We start from the raw sequence: 20,381 nt of genomic DNA on the forward strand, positions 1-20,381 counted from the left end.
CCTCGCCACCCTCACAGGGAAGGATTTGTTCCTAACATCCCACCTAACCCTGCCCTCTGACAGTGGGAAGCCATTCCCGCTCGTCCTGTCACAACAGGCGAGCCTCCCTTCCCCCTGAGGGCCCGCGGCCTCTGTCTCCCAGCAGCCTCGGCGGACCAAGTGGAAGAGGAGAAGGAGGAGATAGAAGAAGGGGAGGAGAAGAAAGAGGAGGAAGGAGAAGAGGAGAAGGAGGAGAAAGAGGAGGAAGGAGAAGAGGAGAAGGAGGAGAAAAAGGAGGAGGAGGTGGAGCCCTCAGCCGGGCGGCGGGAACGGCCCCTCAGTGAGGGGCGGAGCGGGGCCGCCATTGCGGGAGCCGCGGCCTTTCCTGGGCACCGGAGTGGTGGGTGCCGAGTCCTCGCTGGGACCCCTCAGGGGCTGGGGGTGACGGGGGCCGGGGGGGCACGAGGGGTCGCTTTTCGCTGGGCGCCGACGCCCTGGGGGTTATTTTTTGTCAATAAAAATAGCGGAAATAATAAAACCCGCCTTAACGTGTATTTGTCTCCATGGCGAGTTCTCTGTGAGGAATGGCAGCTTTTCTTTCAAGGGCCTCCTGTCTCTGAAGCTGCCTGTTTAAGAAGCTTGTAACTTGAAAATCAGTGGGTTTCTTCTTTTGTTATGTGTGTCTTTTGTTTTCTCTCCCACAGTATTGCTGGGTCAAGTGGAAAAACCGTGTGAGGAGACAGATGACCCCCTCAGTTTCAAGTCATACAGGAAGGTGCTGAAGTCTTAATTCTTAATTTATCTTAAGAAAAAAAGGTATTTTAGCTTTATAGTCCTAGCTTAAGCGAGCGAATGAATGGGAAAGAAGCTGCTCTTCTCTGATGTATTTCACATTCAGAATGTGCTGGAAGCAAGCTTGTGCCAAAAGCAGCTCTCAAAGGATGTGGATATACTGAAAAAATGAGCGACTGGAAAAACGTATCCAGCATATCATAGACAGGGAGTGGTGGGAGGAGAGGGGAGTAACAGAAGTGGCTGGAAGAACTCTCACCTTCTTTCCCCTCTCTCCTTACCACCTCCTTGCTATCCCCAAAGCACCTGTTACAGTAGGAAAACCTGGTCGTTTTTCCATGACTTCTGTAAAGATCTGCTTCTTCCTCAGGAATCTCTCAGGTCCTGAGCAAAAGCAGCCACTTAAGCAGGCTTCTAAATCCATGAATGTTTTCTTAAAGTAGCTGTAAAACATTTTGTATTTTCCTTTTTTTTTTACTTCCCATAAGGAACATAAATGTTTCTTTTTGCTTTCAGGCCCTGATGTTGTCCTAGTGCTGTTCCTCTAGCTCAGGTCAATATGTCGACGAAATCCAAGGCCCCGCTTTCCTTATCCGACTGCCTCTGCCAGATTTGCATGGAGATCTTTGTGGAGCCTGTCACACTGCCATGCAGCCATACCCTCTGTAATTCCTGCTTCCAGATGACAGTGGAAAAGGCCAGTCTTTGTTGCCCCTTTTGTAGGCGTCGAGTCTCTTCCTGGGCACGGTACAATGCCCGCAGAAATACTCTTATCAACTGGGAACTCTGGGAGAAGATTCAGAAGAATTACCCGGAGGCGTGCGAGCGGAGGATTAACGGACAGGATTTGGATGAGGAGAGTAAGTGAAATGTCACTTGTCCTGGGATGTCTCTGCTTTGCCATGGTAATTACTGTGGGTGGACTTCAGATGTTGGGAAATACGGAGCTGTGGGGAGGCAGCTGCGTTACTGCTGGGCAAGGCAGAGACAGAGCTCTCCTGCAAAAGGAGCAGGGAGGAGGTGGGCAATGCCTCTTTCATTTGTAGTACAGAGGATGAAAATTACATTGTCTGGTCATTTCAATGGGTATTTGTTCATGCCTTTGGTGCAAGGTATTGGTGTGTGGCTGCCTGGCCTTGTTCATTGCTCATTTGCAGCTGTAGCATGTGCAAGCAGAGTGTTTGAGTCTGTGGGTGGGTTTCTTTATTGCTGTCAAGTAGATGAAGTGATTAAAAGATTTTTAGGTGTTAATTAGTTTGGTTGAAATTCCAGGGGTTCAGTCAATACAAGAATCTCTGAGCTGAAAATTGTGGTGTCAGAGAGAAGGAAGTGAAATCTGATTAACTTTTTGAAGAAGGATTTTGGGGTTTATTATGTTACAAGCTCCCTTGGGGGAGGTTTTTGATAGGTTGGCTGTAGGGCAATTTGTTTCACTTGCAGTGTGCTGAGGTATTTTTAATAAAAAAGAGTGAAAGACACAAGTTATGGTCCATGTACCAACAGAGAATGAATGAGGGAATGGTTTGGGACCTTAAAGATCATCCCATTCCACCTCCCTGCCATGGGCAGGGACACCTTCCACTGGACCAGGATGCTCCAAGCTCCATCCAGCCTGGCTTTGGATGCTTCCAGGGATGGGGCAGCCACAGCATCTCTGGGCAGCTTGTTCCATTGTATTTGCTTTATATACAGTGCTTGGAAAACACCTCCTGTTCCTGCCACTGTAACACCGTGCTTTTCTGCTGTGTAAACTTTGTTCCTTGGTATTTTTTGCTTTATTCTTTCCTTTTTTTAATCACAGTGCTTGATTTAAGTCAAATCATTTCCATGACAGGGTATGGAGTTAAAATCCTTTGTTGTTGTTAAAATCCTTTGTGGTTGACTGTCATGACTTTGTGTTTGTTGACTTTGTTTTTTCTTCTTCTTGCTCTTGCTTAGTCTGTGTCCCCAAGCCACAACACCAGCTGAGCAAGCCTGGGGAGCTGAGGCAGGAATATGAAGCAGAAATTAGTAAGGTAAGTCTAAAAATACATTTAAAAAGCAAAAATGCTTAGTATCCAGTTATTTGAATTGTTCCCACAAACAGCTGTAATGTTATTTAATAATAAAGATACTTAAAAGGGCACTGCAGCTGCAAGAACCTACTGGTCACTCCTGAATCATGAATTAAATTGATGGGAGGGATTTCTTTGTATTTGACATGAGGTGACATTTCTCAAGTTTTCTTGATCTGTGACCTCCTACCTCACCTCTCGGTCAATGTACATGAAAGTAGCAAATGTAGAAATTTGGAACTGTTTGGGCTTTGGGTTTATATCTGCTGCCTTGATTTCCCTCCAAGTAAAAGGCTGCAATTAGATAACCTTCAGTAATGAACATACAGCATTTTCTTTCTTTGTTCACTCTGTTACCTGTGCTCATTTGAAAATCATAAAAGATTTTAAAGAATTCCCAATTTTGCCTATTTAAGGATCCTTCTTCCAATTCAGACATAGTAGTATTAAGATTTAGAGTTGGCAAATATGTGAGAATGCACCTTTGCCTGAAAGCTCCTTGCTGGTGGTTACAGGAGCACATGAAGCAGAAGACTGGGGGGAATTTCCAAAGAAAGCTTTATTCTTGAAGTACTTTGCTGTCCTCGTGGAGTTGCTGGTAACTGATCTCTCAGCACATGTCTGCTGTAAGGAAGGCAGATTTAAAATTCTTGGCCTGCTGCTTTGGGTTTTGTGTGTTTGAAGAGAGCAGGACTTCTAGAAGGGAGATGTGCTGTCTTTGGGATATATAATGATAAAAGCAGGTTGAGCAAATGCTGTGGAATAGCTGGCATTCAGCCTTAGAAAGAATTCTAATCCCAGTTTCTCTGTAGATCCATGTATTTGGAGATCTTAGTTTTTGTTACTAACACTAATGGAGTTTAGCCTTGCAGGTGAGCAAGGTTAATGGTATAATCTGACAGAAACCAAAAGGTTTGTCACTGTGGTCAAACCCAAGGCTGTACACACAATATCCATGTGATTCTTACACCTTTGAGACTCGTGCAATGAAATACTGCTAAATTTTTGTGAACAGCGAATGGCTCACGTTTGAGGAGTGTCAGCTGAGAGGTTCTGGTGTAAAGTGTGGTCCTGCAGTAGTAACCAGGTGGATTTTTTAAAACATCTGGTTTAGGTGGAGGCAGAAAGGCGAGCACACGAACAGGAGGAGAACAAGGCGAGTGAGGAATACATCCAGCGGCTGCTGGCAGAGGAGGAGGAGGAGCACAAGTTGGCAGAAGAGAGACGGAAGGAGATGGAGAAGCAGCTGAAGCAAGATGAAGAGCTGGCCTGGCAGCTCAGTAACAGTCTGGTGAGTTAGCATCGAGGGGGACAGCAGCAAATGTCAATATAGTGCAAGCAACTTGGATTTCTAAGAGTAAATGTTAAAATTTGGAATAATGTAAATTTATTTTAGTTGTAGTTGGAAGCTGTCATCAGCCCCCAAGTACTTTAAAGCCTTGATTGACCATTAATTTCTGAAAAACCAGTGGGAGGGTGAAGCCTGTGTAATACACACTTGAAATCCAGCATGTGTACTGCATGTTTCCATTGTGAAACATTTTAAAACATTGATTTTCTGCTATATGCTTCCTTTTCCTCATAATTTTATAAATGCTTCTTTGGAAGAAATGAGTATCTGTAACCTGTACTGGAAGAAAGGAACGTACAGGAAATATGTACCTTACCTTTTGGAGGTTTTTTTGTTTGATTAATTTGTTTTGGTTAGTTGAATTTTTGCTGCCCAGTGATGAAACCTGTGTACTTATTTGAGAAAAGCCTCCTGTCCCTCAGTGCTAGATCCAGGAAGGTGTATGGAACAGGGAACATGTGTTTTTCCATAACCATCCATTACTCACAGTTCTAGAGTTCTTTGGACAAAAGTAACTAATTCCGCAGCAAAACCAAAGTAGTTCCCTGAGGTTTCTGCAGTTTGTGTTGTGTTTTGTTTTACCTAATGCTGTTTTTACTTGTCGTGGAAGAACGAGGATTCCGAGGGACACGTGCTTGGCAGCCCGTCACCAGCACACGGCCTCTCCCTTCAGACATCCCCACTGAACTCGGGCAAGGCAAAGAACAAACCAAGCAACTCTGGAGACATTCAGAAGTAAGGCATTCAGCCAAGTGTTTCTTCTTTAATTATTGGCCTGTTTCAGTGTCCTTCTGCTCCATCTGCTTCTTTGGAATGCTGTAGGCCATCTTCCCTAGATAACTGGGGACAAATGTGAAGTGTTGAAGGTTAAAATGTTTCCTCAAAAGAGGAGAAGGGAAACACTTGCCCTTCTTGTTGTTTTTTGTTTGTCAGAATGAACCTGAAGATCTTGAGTAATGCAAAGAACTGATAGTTCAAGGACAAAATGTTTAAAGGGGTGTCCTTTTTTTTCCTTTTAAGGTATCTGTCTCCGAAGAATTATGGTATGTTGGGATCAGCATCGTTCTCTAGTACCACAGGAGGAGGCAGGAGCAACTCTGTCTCTGCGGTAACTGGAATAATTTTGTAATAAATCTCAAAGTTAGTCATTATTGGGATATTTTCCCCTTGCCTGTAGGATTCCAGTCCTCTATTCCCCTTGCACATCAGCACTGGGCAGGTTATATTGCCCTTATTAAGCTTCTCAGTTCTGGAGCCTACTGGAAGAGGGTGTACCCTGATTTACATCATTCCGTGGCTGTCTGTCTCATCGTTCCTGTGATGCCTCTAAAGAAGATGAGCAGGCCTGCACAGCTGGTCTGAGTCACTGATAAGAGGAAAATGCTGCAGTTGTGGTTTCAGTCCTTTAGCTGGCCTGCTGCAGTTATTTTAAGTATTTTCATTATTATTAAACAGTTATGTATTTTTTAAAAAGAGAAGTATCTGAGTTGCTATCCCAGAGCACTCAGGGGCAATGCAGCCAGGAGAAGTGAATTTGGTATTTATTCACACCCATGGGCTTTTGATAAATTTACTTTATTAGTGGTGTCTCCCTTTTCTTCAGGAGACCAACAGCAATGAAGGCAGCAGTTCTGCGCTGCAGGATGAGCAAGAGGAAATGCCAACCCTGTCTCCACAGCTGACCAGTGTAAATAAAGATTCCGGTGCTAAGGATTCATTTTTGGAATCATGCATGAACTATTTCAGTGCCTCAGCTTCAGGTGAAACTGCCACTGTCAAGCAGGAAAAAACACCAGGACCAAATAGTTTAGAAGATGGAGTTTCAGATGCACTTCATGGGACCATAAAAGGGGAAGGGTCTAGAACAGTTCTTTCTACATCCAAAGAAGAAGATGATGGAATTGAGTCAGACAGTGGCAATTTAACACATGTCCAAAGGATAAACCTTGAAAAGTCTGATGAAACTTGTACCTCTGTTGAGTTAGGGATGAATTGTGTGATGTCTGACAGCCAGACTGCATTGCATGATCTGGGGAAAGAGGCTGGACACTCAGATGTAGAGACACCAGAGAGGCCACAAAACTCTAAGGAGATTCCCAAAAGGAAGTTACTGGAGGCCCCAGCTGATGTCACGATTGACTTGGGCATTCTTGATAAGAGGAGAAGAACCTTTTCAGAAAGTGTAGAAGACCAAGGAGAGCAGATGAATGATTTTAACTTGCAAACACAAAGAGCCTTTGAGCAGCAGTTCTATGAAAGGCGCAGGCAGGAGGAGCAGGACAGGCTTCTGGCTCTGCAGCTGCAGAAGGAGCTCAACAAGGAGGAAAGGACACTTAACCGACAGAAGGGCTCTCCAGACGAGTATCTTCTTCGCACCAAGCCACCTCTGTCTGTGAAAGACTGTCCTGCCAGAAAAGGAAGTTCCAAGGTGGCAAAAGACTCAAAGGGATCAAAAACACAGGCTGAAACCAATCACCACAAGACTCGGAAAGGTTCCTGCAATGAAAACTGGCAGTCCCCCGCCAGGGTCCGGGTGAAATCCCCCAGCGTCAAGGAAGGAAAGGTTTTGAATTGTGTGGTTAATACCAGTGACACAAATGATATTTGTTCGCTGCCTAAGAACAAGCAAAAGACAATCCTGCAGATGTTTAAAAGCCCTGTTGCAGAGTAGATCAACAGAACCATGGACATGTGGTGGAGTGGGAATGGTAACTGGAGTGGGAATGTGGTGATGTTCTCCTGTGCTAGACAAAGCTTCCCTAAGCAGTTCTGAGTTGTTGCTTTGGAGTGGAACCACTTTGGGCAGCAGTGCTCTGAGTTCTGAGAAGTTTTAGTAACATACACCCCCAAAATGTAATATTTTTTAATTGTGCTTTTCCTGAATATTATTTTCTAGCACTTGCAGCGCTTCTTGCAGGACTCGGAGCATTTCTTATTTTCTAGCTTGCATTTACATGGTTTGGAGTGTGAATACTGGTAGTGTTGAAAAACAAGGATAACTGATGGTCTGATCATAAAATGAGAATCCGAAGCCTTTAATGGAAAAGATGCACATTCTGTGGAGGAAACAAGTGAAAAATGAGTCTGTATTCCCAGCTGGCTTTCAGCTGCAAGGTTGAAGCTTCCCTCAGCACAACCACTGTTCTGTAAATTGAAGCATGTTGCTGGAATTTAGGCTGTTTCTGGAATTGCATTGTTCGCACACCTATTAACACGAGTGTAACCAGCCAGCCACTCTTTGCCTCTCGTATGCTAACCCCTCCCTCGGACAGAGAGGAAAGAAACAGGTCATTCTCCACTGCCAAAGCCAAGGGTCTTTCATGGATGCCAAGGCTGTGGGCTCCCATTCACCTCTACTCAGAGAGATCCCTCCTGCAGATCCCATTTTCCCTGTTGTTAAGAACAAGAGACTTTTGTTTTCTTATTGTTAATGTTCTGCAACCTAACTCTTGTACAACTGTGTTATTGTATTTAATGCTGTTTAATTTTCATACACAAACTGGTTTGAGTATGATTACAGCAATAGTCCAGAAGTCAGTTATGATGGAGAAAGTTAAAACGAAAGGAAAAAAGCAACTGACAACTGGAATTGTCAGTAATGACATAACTGTAATTAGAAATTGACATAACTGCCCTGCCTGGCTGTAACTGTTCCCCTCCCTTTTTAGAGGCACTACCAAATACTGTTCCTGTTGGGTTTAAAACTAAAATAACTCAAAAAATTTTATAATTTAGACGTGGAGGTGCTGAGGCCTGTAGGAGGTTGAGGCTGGTCCAGAGGCAACCAGATCCTACTATGCAGAGGAAGTTTTCCTGCTAATTGTTTCATCTGTTGTTTTATGAAGCCATATTTTGGCTTTTCATTGCTTCTTCAGAGCTACTTTTGCACTGTCTGTGTTTGAAATAGAGCCAAGTGCCAGCTGCAGTGCTGAAGGGTGTGTGCTAGTCACCAAAGTCAGCAAATGTTTGAGTTTTGTCCATTTTTGGAACCCCATGGGTGAGTTTAATTCTGTTCTGGGAAATTCCTAACAGACTTGTTTCTTCATTATCATCTTCTGATGGTTTAAGTTTTAAAAAACCAAATTTTATGGAAAGCATGACCAGCACACTGAGCCAAAAATATTAATTGTTGGGGTTTTCTTTTTCCCTGAAGGCTGTGTGTCTCTATCATTGTTGGGCTTCTCACAAATAAATGTTCTGTTCAGAGATGTTTTTTGAGACAGTTACAGCAGGTGACCAGAGGCAAATCCTTCGATTTTCTGCCTCAGCCATTGTTCTGGAAGCCTTCCTTCAATATGGATCTGTTTTTCTTTAATCCTTACCACAGTTGGGATTATTTTCTGTCTTACCCATGACATCAAAACAAATTAATTAAAGTTTTTTTTTAAGGCAGAGCTAATGTCTGTTTCCATCCTGGTGACCTTCAGCCTCTCCAGTCAGGGTAAGCCTGTAAAAAACAAACTCATTCTTCAAAGCAGATGAGGAGAGTGTTTATTTGCTGCCCAAACTCTCTAAGTTTATGCCTGAGAGACAGCTTTGGTACCTGGGGACTCCCCATGAATTAATTCCAGATGTTAAAGGGGTAGGGGAAGCATTAAGGGGGAAGAGGGTGAGGGAGAAGGGGCCATTTCCCTTTCTGGCAGCACTGCACCTTGTGCAAGTGGCATGAAATCACATCCCAGTACATGGATTGCTGCATTTCACACCAGCCTCATTCCCTTTTCCTCCACAAGCTGTTCCATGGATTCTTCTCCCTTTCAGTGTGTGATTGTGTCCCTCTTTTATATAAGACTTGGGACATGCACTGAACTAACCCCAGTTAGGAGTTCCGTAAGGGGGGTGCTTGCACAGACTTACTCCCTTAACAGCAATGGCAAATCCTGCTGCTGAGATTCCACTGAAAATCACAACAAAAATTACAAAACCTGCCCTTTCAAAGGTTGAGATAGCTCATAACTGTTTTTTGGGGTGTGTGTATCTGCACCAGAGGGTGTGTTAAAGGATTTGGGGGATATTTGTGTTTTCCAGCTCGCTGAACGTTGTCTGTGTCAGAAGGGCCTCTTACATAAGAATTGTTATTGTTTTTAAACAGAATGCAAAAAAAAGCAGGACTAAAAATTGTTAGATAAAACCCAAACTTAACTGCAAAGTGTACAAAACCTGTCACCTACAGCAGCAGCCCTATCCGAGGTGGAGTGCTGCAATCCCTCAGGTCCCCCAAACGATCCCATTCCTCACCATATCCATGGCACAGTACTCCTCACCAGGCGTAATTTGGCCTATTTTAGATGTTCATTGTTAGAGGGTGGGATTTGGTCACTGCTGAGTGGATCTTGGTTGTTCCAACAGCTTGTTTCTGACCCTGTGGTCTGGGAGCTTTGAAGCAGGTGAAATCAGCTTTGTTGTACTACTGTTAGTGAAGCAGGAGCCTGTATTTGGGGTGTCTGGGCTGGTGTAATGGTTCAGTGCTGCTCACCTGCCTTCACCCTGGTGATTCACTTGTGCTGTTTGTGAACAAGTTCAACTCATCCAGCTGCCAGGAAAAACAAAGCAAGCGCCAAAACCCCAAATACTTCACAGGCTTGGTTGCTCGCCTGAGCACCAGAGCTGGTGTGGGGTTGGGAAGCAGGGAGGGAATAAGGGAACAGATGTACCTGTTTCCATAGCAGTGAGGTATTAAGTGTTTAGAATTCTAGGGGAACCTCAGCTTTCTGTGGTACTCACAGAGTTGACAAGTGTTACTGGCAAGGTGTTCAGCAGCAAGGCAGCCACATTCCTGCTGTGCCGGGAAACAGGCAAGGAGTAAAACATTCCTTTCCTGCCATTTCTCTGGGTGGCCTGGGGATCAGAAACACCTGGCACGGTGGCTGGGGACAAATCTAGGCGTTTCCTCTTCTGGCTTTGTGACAGTGATGGCAGGGTGACAAGCTGTTCCTTGACCACCTCAGGTCCTGCCCCACAGAATCCCAGGATGGGCCAGGTTGGAAGGGACCACAGTGGTCACCTGGTGGCACCTCCCTGTTCCAGCAGGGCCGTCCCAGAGCACACAGCACAGATTGTGTCCATATGGCTCTGGCATATCTCCAGTGAGGGAGACTCTGGGATATCTCCAGTGAGGGAGACTCCACAGCCTCTCTGGGATCTGTTCAGGGCCCAGGCACTGCCCAGGAAAGTTCTTCCTCATATCCAGGTGGAACTTCCTGGGGTCAGTCCCTGCCCGTTGCTCTGGTGCCATTGCTGGGCCCCGGGGCAGAGCCCGGGCCCTGCCCTGAGCCCTCCCTGCAGCCAGGGCCACCCAGGGCTGAGGGCCCCTCTCAGCTGGGGCTCCTCTCGAGGCTGAGCAGCCCCGGCTCCCTCAGCCTGTGCTGGGCACGGAGATGCTCCAGGCCCTTCCTCATCTCTGCAGCCTCTGCGGGCCCTGCTCCAGCAGCTCCAGGTGTCTCCTCTCCTTAGGAGCCCAGAGCTGGACACAGCACTCCAGGTGTGCCCCACAGGGCTGAACAGAGGGACAGGATCACTCCCTGACCTGCTGGCAGTGCTCTTCCCAGTGCCCTCCAGGATCCCACTGGCCCTTCTGGCCCCCAGGACACTGCCGGCTCGGGGACAGCTGGTTGCCCATCAGGACCCCCAGGTCCCGCAGCGCTGCTCTCCAGCAGGTACCCGCGCCTGTGCTGGTGGTCAGAGGTATTCCTGGGCGTCTCTCCGGTCACAGCACCTGGACCTGTTCCGCACTCGGCCCGCGGCCTGCCCGGCCCCTCGCTGTGCCTCGCTGGGCCTCTGTGAGGGAGTAAATCCGCGTGGGAATCCCGGGCGCGTGTCCTGCGAGTGCCGGCCCGGCCGCTGAGGCCCGTGCTCGTTGGAGCGGCGGGTCGGGAATACCGGGAGGATTCCCAGGGAAAGCCGCTGAGGCGGCGGGGGGGCGGGGGGGAAAGGAGGGCGTTGCCACGGCAACTCCCGCCTCCCGCGCGGCCGAAGGGGCGGGGCTCGTTACCACGGCAACCGAGACCCCGCCCCCTCGCGGCGGCGGCGGGCGGGGGAAGGGGCGCGCGCGCGCGCGGGCGGGCCCCGCGCATGCGCAGCGCGCGCCGGCCGGCGGCGCGTGTGTTGTGGTGCGGCGGCGGCAAGATGGCGGCGCCCGGGGGCTCGGCGGGCGCCGCGGCGCTGAGGGCGCTGGTCCAGCAGTTCACCGCCATCACCGGTGGGTTCGGGGCGCGGGGCGCGCCGGGGCCGCCGAGCTTCCTCGGGAGCGTCCCGCCCGGCACCCACTGCCGGCGGGCCGGGGGCGGGAGGTGCGGGCCGAGGCGGAGCGGTTCCGGGCGCGCTGCCCCTGCCCCCGGAGCGCCCCCCGCTGGGCGCCGGCGGTGCCAGGGCCTGTCCGCGGGCGCGCCCCGGGGGCCGCCCAACGCCGCGGGGCTGCCCCGGGCCCGGCCCCGCTCCCTGCGCGGCGGAGAGCTCGCCTCCTTTTGAGCGGCGGTTCCTCTCGGTTGTCCCGGTGGCGCGGGTGCGTGTCCTGCTCCCTCCCTGCCTCTTCCCCTCCCTCCCGCCTGCGCTCCGCCCCGGGAGCCGCTTCCCGCTCCTGCTGACGGCCGGCAGGGACCCGGGAGCTGAACCCCGAGCCCGCCTTTGGAAAAACAGAAATATCCTATAGCACGGGCGACTTGCGGCGAATTGAGTTCGCAAACGCAGAGAGCAGGTCGCTTTTCCGTGGAAGTTCGCGTCAGGTGACAGCTCCTGCTTCAGGTTGTGTACTTGGAGCGCTTGACCCACTTTGTGTTTAATCTGCTTCACCGTAGTTACCCCTGGCTGATGGATTTGTATGTCAGATACTGCAGGAGTGTTTAATAAGATGTATTAACTCTACAGCCAAAGAGAAGTGAAACTGCTTTAATTCGGTTGTCCAGACCAGCTCTGTTTCAGGTTGTGTCCCTGTACTTGGACACACTCAAATCCACAACAGGATGTAAGCAGGGAAATTATTGATCTCTCAGCTATTCCTAAAGAATCTTTGTAGAGTAAACCCTTTGAACCAAAAGAACCCACAGCAAATATATTTTCAGTAATACATGCCTATGTGGGAGATATTTGCTAAAACCTGAACGAGAACAGGCAGAGCTGTGCTGGTTTCCTCTTCCTGACACCTTTTATGTTTAGACACGTTTTGTGCTCAACATAAGAGAACCCCTCTGTGCTTTCAGAAATGGAAAAATACAGCCTACTGGGCTTCACCCATCCACCATTAAGTGGAGTTTGGAAGTTTTGGTTTTCCCTGTAACAGAGTTGAAGGCTGTATCTGAAGGTTGTGTTGTCAGGGAGCTTGTCTGGCCGATGCTGGTGTGGTGTGACAGGTGCTCACAGCTCAGTGCTTTGTGTTAGTAGCTTTTTCTTCTCAGAGTTGTAAGTGTATGCAATCACTCCTGTCTGTGGGGGAAAGGCTGAGGGAATACTCTCCAGCATGAGGGATGAGGAGAAATAGTCCTTGACGCTTTTCTTTGGTCCTGGTGGCAGAATTGGGTTTCTTTGGTGCTCTCATCCAGGAAAGTACTGCTAAGAGAATGTAACTCCTGCGTGTCTTCCTCAAGGAAATGATGGGATATCTGTGAAATTTGCTTTGAAACTTAACAAATATTTAGAATTTTCTGTTTTCCAGCACAAGGACTGAAAGCTTTGATATGCTGGCACTTTCCTCAGGAATGATGATGGACCAGTGAAGGCACTTTCTGTGTCAGTGTCTTTGTAAATAACAGCAGAGGGTTGAATTATCATTTTTCTTCCTGTTCTTGCAAATGAATGGCTTTGCATGACTCTACAGTGAGGTGTAGAATGGTGTGTGTGTGTGTTCTAGGCTCACAGGTGTGGTTTCATTGCTACAGTTAACATTGAAAAGAGCTGAAAATGCCAAAAAATAGTTTGAGTGAAGAACCTGAACTTCTCATTGTTTTTTGGGATGTCACTAGTTTTTATTTTGCACTTTCTTCAGCTCAGTTAAGGTCTTAAAATACAGCTGACTGTCATCCCAGTGTGCTTGTTGTGGCAGGTTGGGTGTTTTGGGAAACCAGTTCCCTCAGTCAGTTTGGCTTTCTCAGCAGTTTGATGTGCAGGTTATTTAGAACTGAGTGATCTCCACAGTTTCAAAGTGTATTCTCTGTTCAAACCAGAGCTTCCCGAGTCTTTCTCAGAAAATCTGGGAAACATCTGAGTATGTTTTACCCAGACTGATGTTATCTGTGAGCCTGGTTTTGGGCAAAGTGTTTTCATCGTTTTGGTGACTTGCTGTGAACTTAGGAAGAATTACTACAGATCACAAAGCTGCTCCCAGACTGGTTCAGCTGCATTTTGCCACTCTTCCTCTCTACCAGCCTTTCCAAAGGAAAATAAGCTCTTTGGCAGTCCACCACCTATGGAGAAGGTGCTGTAAAGAATTGGGTTGCAAGAGAGCTGCTTCTCCTGAGGGAGCTTTTGCTGATGGGATGGTTTTTGAGGAGAAGTTGGGAGGTAGAGGCTCGTCCTCTGAGGAGGGACTTGCAGGTGATGTTAGGAACTGTTGCTTCATCTTGAGCAGCAACATCAAAAACTGGGATTAGTTGTACTTTAGGTGTTCAAAGCCAGTCTGGACAGGGCCTGAAGCAACCTGGGGTAGTGGAAGGTGTCCCTGCCCCTGGCAGGGGGTGGAACTGGATAAGCTTTAAGCTCCCTTCCAAGCCAAACCATTCCATGATTATGTGATTTGAATAAATGTTAGTCATTATACAAAGAATTCTGTAGACAAGTACTACTTTCTCCCTCTTGGCTGCTTTTTTCCCCTTCTTACATAAACTGAGCTTCTGCTGGTTCGTTTTTGCTTTTCAGCAGAATCAGTAAATCAGGGTGTCTTTTCTTCCATCTCTAAATGTCTGTTACAAGTGCATAAAAAACTTTAGCAGCTGATTCAATATTCTTCCTGTTAAAATGTTAAGTCAGGTTTTCTTTTTTCTTTGTGTAGGCCTGCTTGTGTTTGGAAAGTGCATGGAATCGTGGAATTGTTTGGCTTGGAAGGGGCCTTAAAGCTCATCTTGTTCTACCTGCTGTGATGGGCAGGGACACCTTCCACTATCCCAAGTTGCTCCAAGTCTATCCTTGGACACTTCAGGCATGGAGCAGCCACAGCTGCTCTGGGCACCCTGTGCCAGGGCCTCCCCACCCTCACAGGGAAGAACTTCTCCCCAAGATCCCATCTAACACTGCCCTCTGGCAGTGGGAAGCCATTCCCCCTTGTCCTGTCCCTCCATCCCTTGTCCCCAGTCCCTCTCCAGCTCTCTTGGAGCCCCTTTAGACCCTGGAAGGGGCTCTAAGGTCTCCCCAGAACCTTCTCTTCTCCAGGTGAACACCCCCAGCTCTCCCAGCCTGGCTTTAGAGCAGAGGAGCTTCAGCCCTCGCAGCACCTTCGTGGTGTCCTCTGGACTCATTCCAACAGGTCCATGTACCAGGAAAGTGTCAGACCTCTAGAAGAAAATCCAGATCATGCTGAAACTCCTCAGATGGTTTCCACTAGGTTTTCAGTTGCTGGCAGGAAGAAGCCTGGCAGTCCTGACTGCAAGCATTCCCTTCCCCCTGAGCTCTGCATGTTTGTCTCCGTTCGCAGTTGTGCTTCGGGGATAAATGGCAGCTGATGAACTGTTCCTCCTAATTATTAATGCTTTGAGAGGGAAAGCTGTTGTGGGCGCTTCCAGTCAAAACGCTGTGATTTCCCTTTGGCATTCCAGGTGCCAGTGAAAGCGTGGGGAAGCATATGCTTGAAGCATGCAACAACAACCTGGAGATGGCTGTCACCATGTTCCTGGATGGAGGAGGGATAGCAGAGGAGCCCAGCACCAGCTCCGCGGCGGTGTCTGCTGTTCGCCCGCACCCCGAGTACGTACCCGGGCACACGGCTGTGCAAACCAGCCCGTCCTACAAATGTCACAGTGGAAAGCACAACAAATCAGGCAGTTGTCACTGTGCACTCACAGCAATACACACTGCTTTGATCTTGCTAAATTGGTTGCTCCAGCGTTGTTCTGGCTTGTAGACCAGAAGTGAGTCTCTTGCATGTACTTCAGAATTTTTCTGTAGATTTCAGCCTGCTGGTTTTTTTTACAAACAAAGCCTGAGTCATTAAAGTGGGGATCCAGTAAAAAGAGAGTCTTATTTTTAAATTGCTTCAGCAATCTTGCTTTACACTAATTTGGCAGTTAGAGAGTTCTCTTTGTTTGGTTCTTATAAATGAAGCCACCTTACTCCCATTTCATAGATTCATGAATTTCAGGTTGGAAAAGACCTCTAAGATCATCAGGGCCAGCCATCAACCCAGCACCACCACCACGTTCACCACTAATCCATGTCCCCACATGCCACATCCACATGTTTTTTGAACACCTCCAGGGATGGTGACTCCACCACTGCCCTGGGCAGCCTGTGCCAGTGCTTTACAACCCTTTCTGTGAAGGTATTTGCCATAATATCTACCATAAACCTCCCCTGGCACAACTTGAGGCCGTTTTGTCTCATCCTGTCTCTTGTTACCTGGGAGAAGAGTGTGACTTGTGAGGGTTTTATTGTGGTGGTTTAGGCCAGGCCCTGTACACCAGTATGCAGAGGAATCAGCAACTTCAACACCTTCATCAGTCTCTCAAACATCAGATGCCTGTAAAGGGAAGAGAATTTCCACTTAAGCATGGCAGAGAGTCTCAGTGTTGCCTATTAATGTGACTGCTTGGGATAAAGGGAATATCTTGAGAGGTATAAATCACATTCATTAAATATGGTAAATTTAACATAAGCCAGGCTTTTGTCCTTAGGAAAATCTTCCTCTCCAGGAAAAAGACAACTAACTTACAGAGGAAAATCCTTGCCTCATATTTCATGAAGCACATGTATAAATTTAAACAATTCTTTTATTGCTAACCTTTATAGCTGATGTGAAGTGCCTTCCTGCTTGAACCTTTGACAGGTAACAAAGTTAAAATAGGTATATAGGTTAGTGTTCTTATTTCTAGGCAACTTCTGACACATCAGCGACTTCAGATTTTTCTTGGAATACTTTCTTTTTTATACTCAACACCCTCCAGGTGCTGATCAGCTTAGTGTTCCTCCTGGGATGAGAGAACAGTAAATGTGCAAATGGAGAGTAACTAGCTGCACAGAGCAGTCAAAGCTGTGGAGTTAAGGGCAAGGTTAGTGCATCCTGCTGATGTGCCGAGGTACTTTTGGAAACCTGCACGGTCAGGAGCTGCAAAGTGCACACTTCACACCTTGGAAGTCTGAGGGAAGAGGGAGTTCATAGACAGGCTGTAGGAATGGATGAACCCTTCTCCACACAGATCCGTGGGCCAGGTGACCACACCATTGTCACAGTGATGCTTGTGATTTCCTTTCTTCTCCTAATTGTGGTTTCAGATTATCTGTAAATCTCTGCAAGCATAACTGACTGTGCTGTTGACATGTGAGGGAGCCCAGCTAAGTAAGCTCCCTCACGTGTAAGCCAAGAACTGCATCAGAAAGGGGGAAAATGGCCATCTTGACCTTGTTTTCCTTCCTCTGGAAAAAAAAGAGGTGTGACTTTCAGGTGGAAGCAAAAAAGTCTTCTGACAGATGAAAGCTGGTAATAAGGAAGATAATTTTTTTTTCTATGTAGCTAGCAAGGAAAGGAGGATGGCAAGTGGATTATTTGGCAGCTTTTGCTAAGTTTTTAGAAACTTTTCCAAGTTCTAACAAAGTTATTCAAGAAGAAAAAACATTTAAATAGTAGATGGAGAAAGCCTGGGATCAAGTCACTCAGGGGTTTGCATAATCTTCTATCAAAGGTCATCCATGCCAGCTCTTGAGTGCACAGGGTATCAGGTCCAGCAGCAGTGCCATGAGTGGGAACAGATGCTCCCTCGAGGTCCCACTTAATCCCAAACCTCTTCATTCTGTGCACTGGTACAGCAGCATCTTTAACTGGTTGAAGCTGCAGGAGCCTTGGAGCATAATGAGATGTGGTTTGTACAGTACTTGGAATATTATTGTCTCTGATATTTTCTTTGTTGTTTCCTCTCCTTTGATAGGGATGAAGTACGAGCTCCAATTCCTCAAAAGCAGGAAATCTTAGTAGAGCCTGAGCCCTTGTTTGGAGGTAGGCTTGTGTTCTTATTTTGTTTCTGTTTTTTTTACCTTGAGATGAGCTAAGTGACAAAAGAAAATCAAAACTTGCTGAATATGAGGAAGTAACACCAGTGGTATTGAAAACCTCACACAAGAGAGATGCTACATTCCCAGGAGTACTGATTTGCTAAATCTTGTTTCATGATACTTTGTGAGGTGACAGCCAATTAACTTAATTAAGTATACATCTGCGTTCTGGGGGCCCAGAACTGTGGGGTACTGCTGTGGAAATGTTCGAGGTGCTGAGATGGAAGATGCAGCCTTGGCTGATGAGTGAAAATGAAGAGGACAAATGCCTGCATCTCAGGGAAACAACAGATCAGAAAGAAGGGCTGAACTGTGTGGTTGCTCATAACCTTCTCCATTTCTCAAGCAGGAATTTAATTTGCTCTTTAAGCTGTGCCATGCAGCTCCTTTTCTTATCTCTGTCCTTCTCATGTGGACCAGGCCATTTCTGGGCTGGCTTTTGCCATGTCAGATGGATTGAGAGCTTTGCCCTTTTCACCAAGGAAGGCCATGCAAGTGCTCATCACTGCAGTGGTCTCACACCCGTGGGAAATGCTCTTTTCTATCATTTAGTTCCTGTGTTAGAAAGGAGGAGGCCAAGCTTCAGGCTTAGCCCAGAACTGATTTTGTCTTGATTCTGTTTTTCAACATCAGATCAGTGTTTAGCCAGGATGCACAAGCTGAGGGGTGGTTCAGAGGGCAGCACACAATGCCAGGCAATACAGGTGCACTCCACTTGCCTTTTTGCACTTAGCACAGACAGCAATATTAGCTTTTCTAGTTTTAGTCCTTGTTGCAATTTTTTTCCTGTCTGTTTTGGGAGCTGGAAAATTTCGACTCCTTTAATATGCTTCAGTCCCCAGACCCATCAGAATATGTTTATTCCTTAGAATATGACTCACTGAAATGGACTAACTTAGCTTCCACTTCTGCATACTGATGTGAGATGCATAAAGTACCACGTTTGAAATACACACTTAATTTGCATTTGGGCAAAAAGGGAATGACATACAAAGTATCTGCTTTCGCTGAAGTGCTTTTGCAGTTCTGTGAGCTTCATTGATGTCACTTCATGTGATTCTCCTTGCTGCTGAAAGGCCACCTTGTCAGCAACAGTGATGCTGGACTTCGAAGGTCTCAGCCATCAGATGCAGTGACACAAAAACAAAGACATACTGTGTTTATCTAGTCCTTGCACTTCCCATCCTACCTGGATTTTGGAAGTGAGGTGTTTAGCAGCAGAGGAGGGCAGTTCTGCAGCAGTAAATGTGCATCCAGAGGAAGATGCCCTGCCAATGCCTCTCTGAAAATGGAGGAGCTCTCTGCACTTTTTCCTGTGGCCCAACAGAGTTTTTGACAGAGATCTATTGACTCCTGTGGGTTACCAGGATTAAGATCTACTGACCCTAATGCTTGGCCTTCTTATACCTACCTGGTTACACACTGATCTCGGTCACACTGTCACTGACCACCACTTAGGTGACCTGGAGCAGTGATACCCTCCTGGCACTCTCTGATCCACCAATGCCACTTGTGTTTCTGGCACAGAGCAGCCTGACAAAGCAGCTGAACCTGAAGAGATAATTGGTCTCAGCTCTAGTCTTAGTGCAGGGGAGGTGGCAGTTTCTAAGGGTCATACTGAGGTGATTGTATAAGCTCATGCTTTTTCCAGTTGAAGAGGTGACCGTGTATATTTGTGCCCTGCTGGATGCATGGATCCCATCATGCAGTGTAAAGGATTCTCCTGGACTGCTGAGAGCCTCTTCACCTGGGCTGCCAGGCTGGAGCTGAGCCTGGCAGGGACATGCTGCTTTTGCTGAAGTGGTCCTTCAGTTGCTATTCCAACTGAGTTTAAGTTGTTCTGAGGTTGGCTTTAGAGGGTTGTGCTTGTGCCTGAGCACTCTGGGTGAAGGAGATCTTACTCCCTGGAGTTGAGAGGTGTTATTCCCCAGCACTTTCCTGGTTCAGGCTTGCTTGCTTTTTCCATGATAGTCTGTATCATCACATTTCCACTGGGTATACTATGCATTTATCTTTAATTTGTTTATTATTTATTATGTCTTGTAGCAATTGGGCTTTGAAAGTTCTGTCTTTCAGTTGATAGTAAAGGAGATAAGTAGCTGGAATAATCTTGGCAGGCAGTTGTTTTCCTTCTAAGTGCAGTGGTTGTGCTGTACCTTAGGATTTCAGTGGGACTTGGGGGTACTATTTCTGATAGTGGTCTCTGTCCAGCTGCAGATAAGCAGTTCTGAAGGTTTCCTTGCAAACAGTGACACTGGGTCTAATGGAAGAGTGTGGCTGTTCAGTCCAGCCAAGAAGTTTGGACAGGACCAGGATAAGAGTTTAGAAAAGAATATAAATGCATTGTGGAAAAAACAAATGTGTTTTTTTATTAAAAACAATATTTTCTCATGGGGTTTAATCTTTTGAAGGTTTTCATCCACTTGAAGGCCTTAGGTATAATCTTGACTGGAATTGTGACAAGGTGATGCTGTGACTGCACTGCCACTGCATGCTGAAGGGCCTTGGTGAGCCCATCAGAAGGGGTTTTAAGCCTCTCTGTATTGTTGATACTGTTTTGTTTCTGGGCTAAGGTTTGCTGGAGGGAGGACATGTTAGGAAATGGAATTTACAAACCACCTCCTGCCTATTTCCATCCATCTCCAGCCCTTCCTAGTGACCTCTACTCCCACATCATCCCTGCTTCAGGTTCCTATTCTGTTTTCCTGCCCATGTGATGGAAAGCACTAATATGTATTTATTTTGATAATATACTTTTGAAATAATTCTTGAATTTTTTTTTAAGCTCCTAAAAGACGCAGACCTGCTCGCTCAATATTCGATGGCTTTCGGGATTTTCAGACAGAAACCAGTAAGTGTCTACAGCTCAGTAAGCCTGATATTCTATTTTCTTCCTTTTAGTGCAAATAAGATGGAGAAATCATTCCTGTTATAGGCTAGGACAGCTTTCAGTTGTTGAAACATTTTTAAATTGCCTATTTTATAGCAAGGTACATTATTAGAAATATAGAATCATGATT

General features: G+C 46.8%; 2 protein-coding genes across 5 annotated transcripts in view; both read left to right on the forward strand.

The window, feature by feature from the left end:
- The first annotated feature begins 238 nt into the window (after positions 1 to 238).
- RNF168 (ring finger protein 168) lies at positions 239 to 8,568 on the forward strand. The gene is made up of 8 exons (XM_069024579.1): positions 239 to 379; positions 684 to 754; positions 1,288 to 1,631; positions 2,710 to 2,786; positions 3,940 to 4,116; positions 4,787 to 4,911; positions 5,197 to 5,284; positions 5,780 to 8,568. The coding sequence occupies exons 3-8, from the start codon at positions 1,331 to 1,333 to the stop codon at positions 6,845 to 6,847; spliced, it is 1,836 nt and encodes a 611-aa protein (XP_068880680.1). The 5' UTR covers positions 239 to 379; positions 684 to 754; positions 1,288 to 1,330; the 3' UTR covers positions 6,848 to 8,568.
- A 2,679-nt stretch (positions 8,569 to 11,247) lies between these two features.
- Positions 11,248 to 20,381, forward strand: part of UBXN7 (UBX domain protein 7) — a 34,449-nt gene continuing 25,315 nt past the window's right edge. For 3 of the 4 annotated variants that reach the window (XM_069023862.1, XM_069023861.1, XM_069023863.1), the window contains exons 1-4: positions 11,248 to 11,374; positions 14,916 to 15,063; positions 17,238 to 17,305; positions 20,147 to 20,212. In XM_069023862.1, coding sequence (XP_068879963.1) covers positions 11,248 to 11,374; positions 14,916 to 15,063; positions 17,238 to 17,305; positions 20,147 to 20,212 — 409 coding nt within the window. The remainder of the gene's footprint in view (positions 11,375 to 14,915; positions 15,064 to 17,237; positions 17,306 to 20,146; positions 20,213 to 20,381) is intronic. The other variant, XM_069023869.1, reaches the window with a different exon arrangement.

This window comes from Aphelocoma coerulescens, chromosome 9 (assembly GCF_041296385.1).
Source record: "Aphelocoma coerulescens isolate FSJ_1873_10779 chromosome 9, UR_Acoe_1.0, whole genome shotgun sequence".
Classification (NCBI taxonomy): Eukaryota; Metazoa; Chordata; class Aves; order Passeriformes; family Corvidae; genus Aphelocoma; species Aphelocoma coerulescens.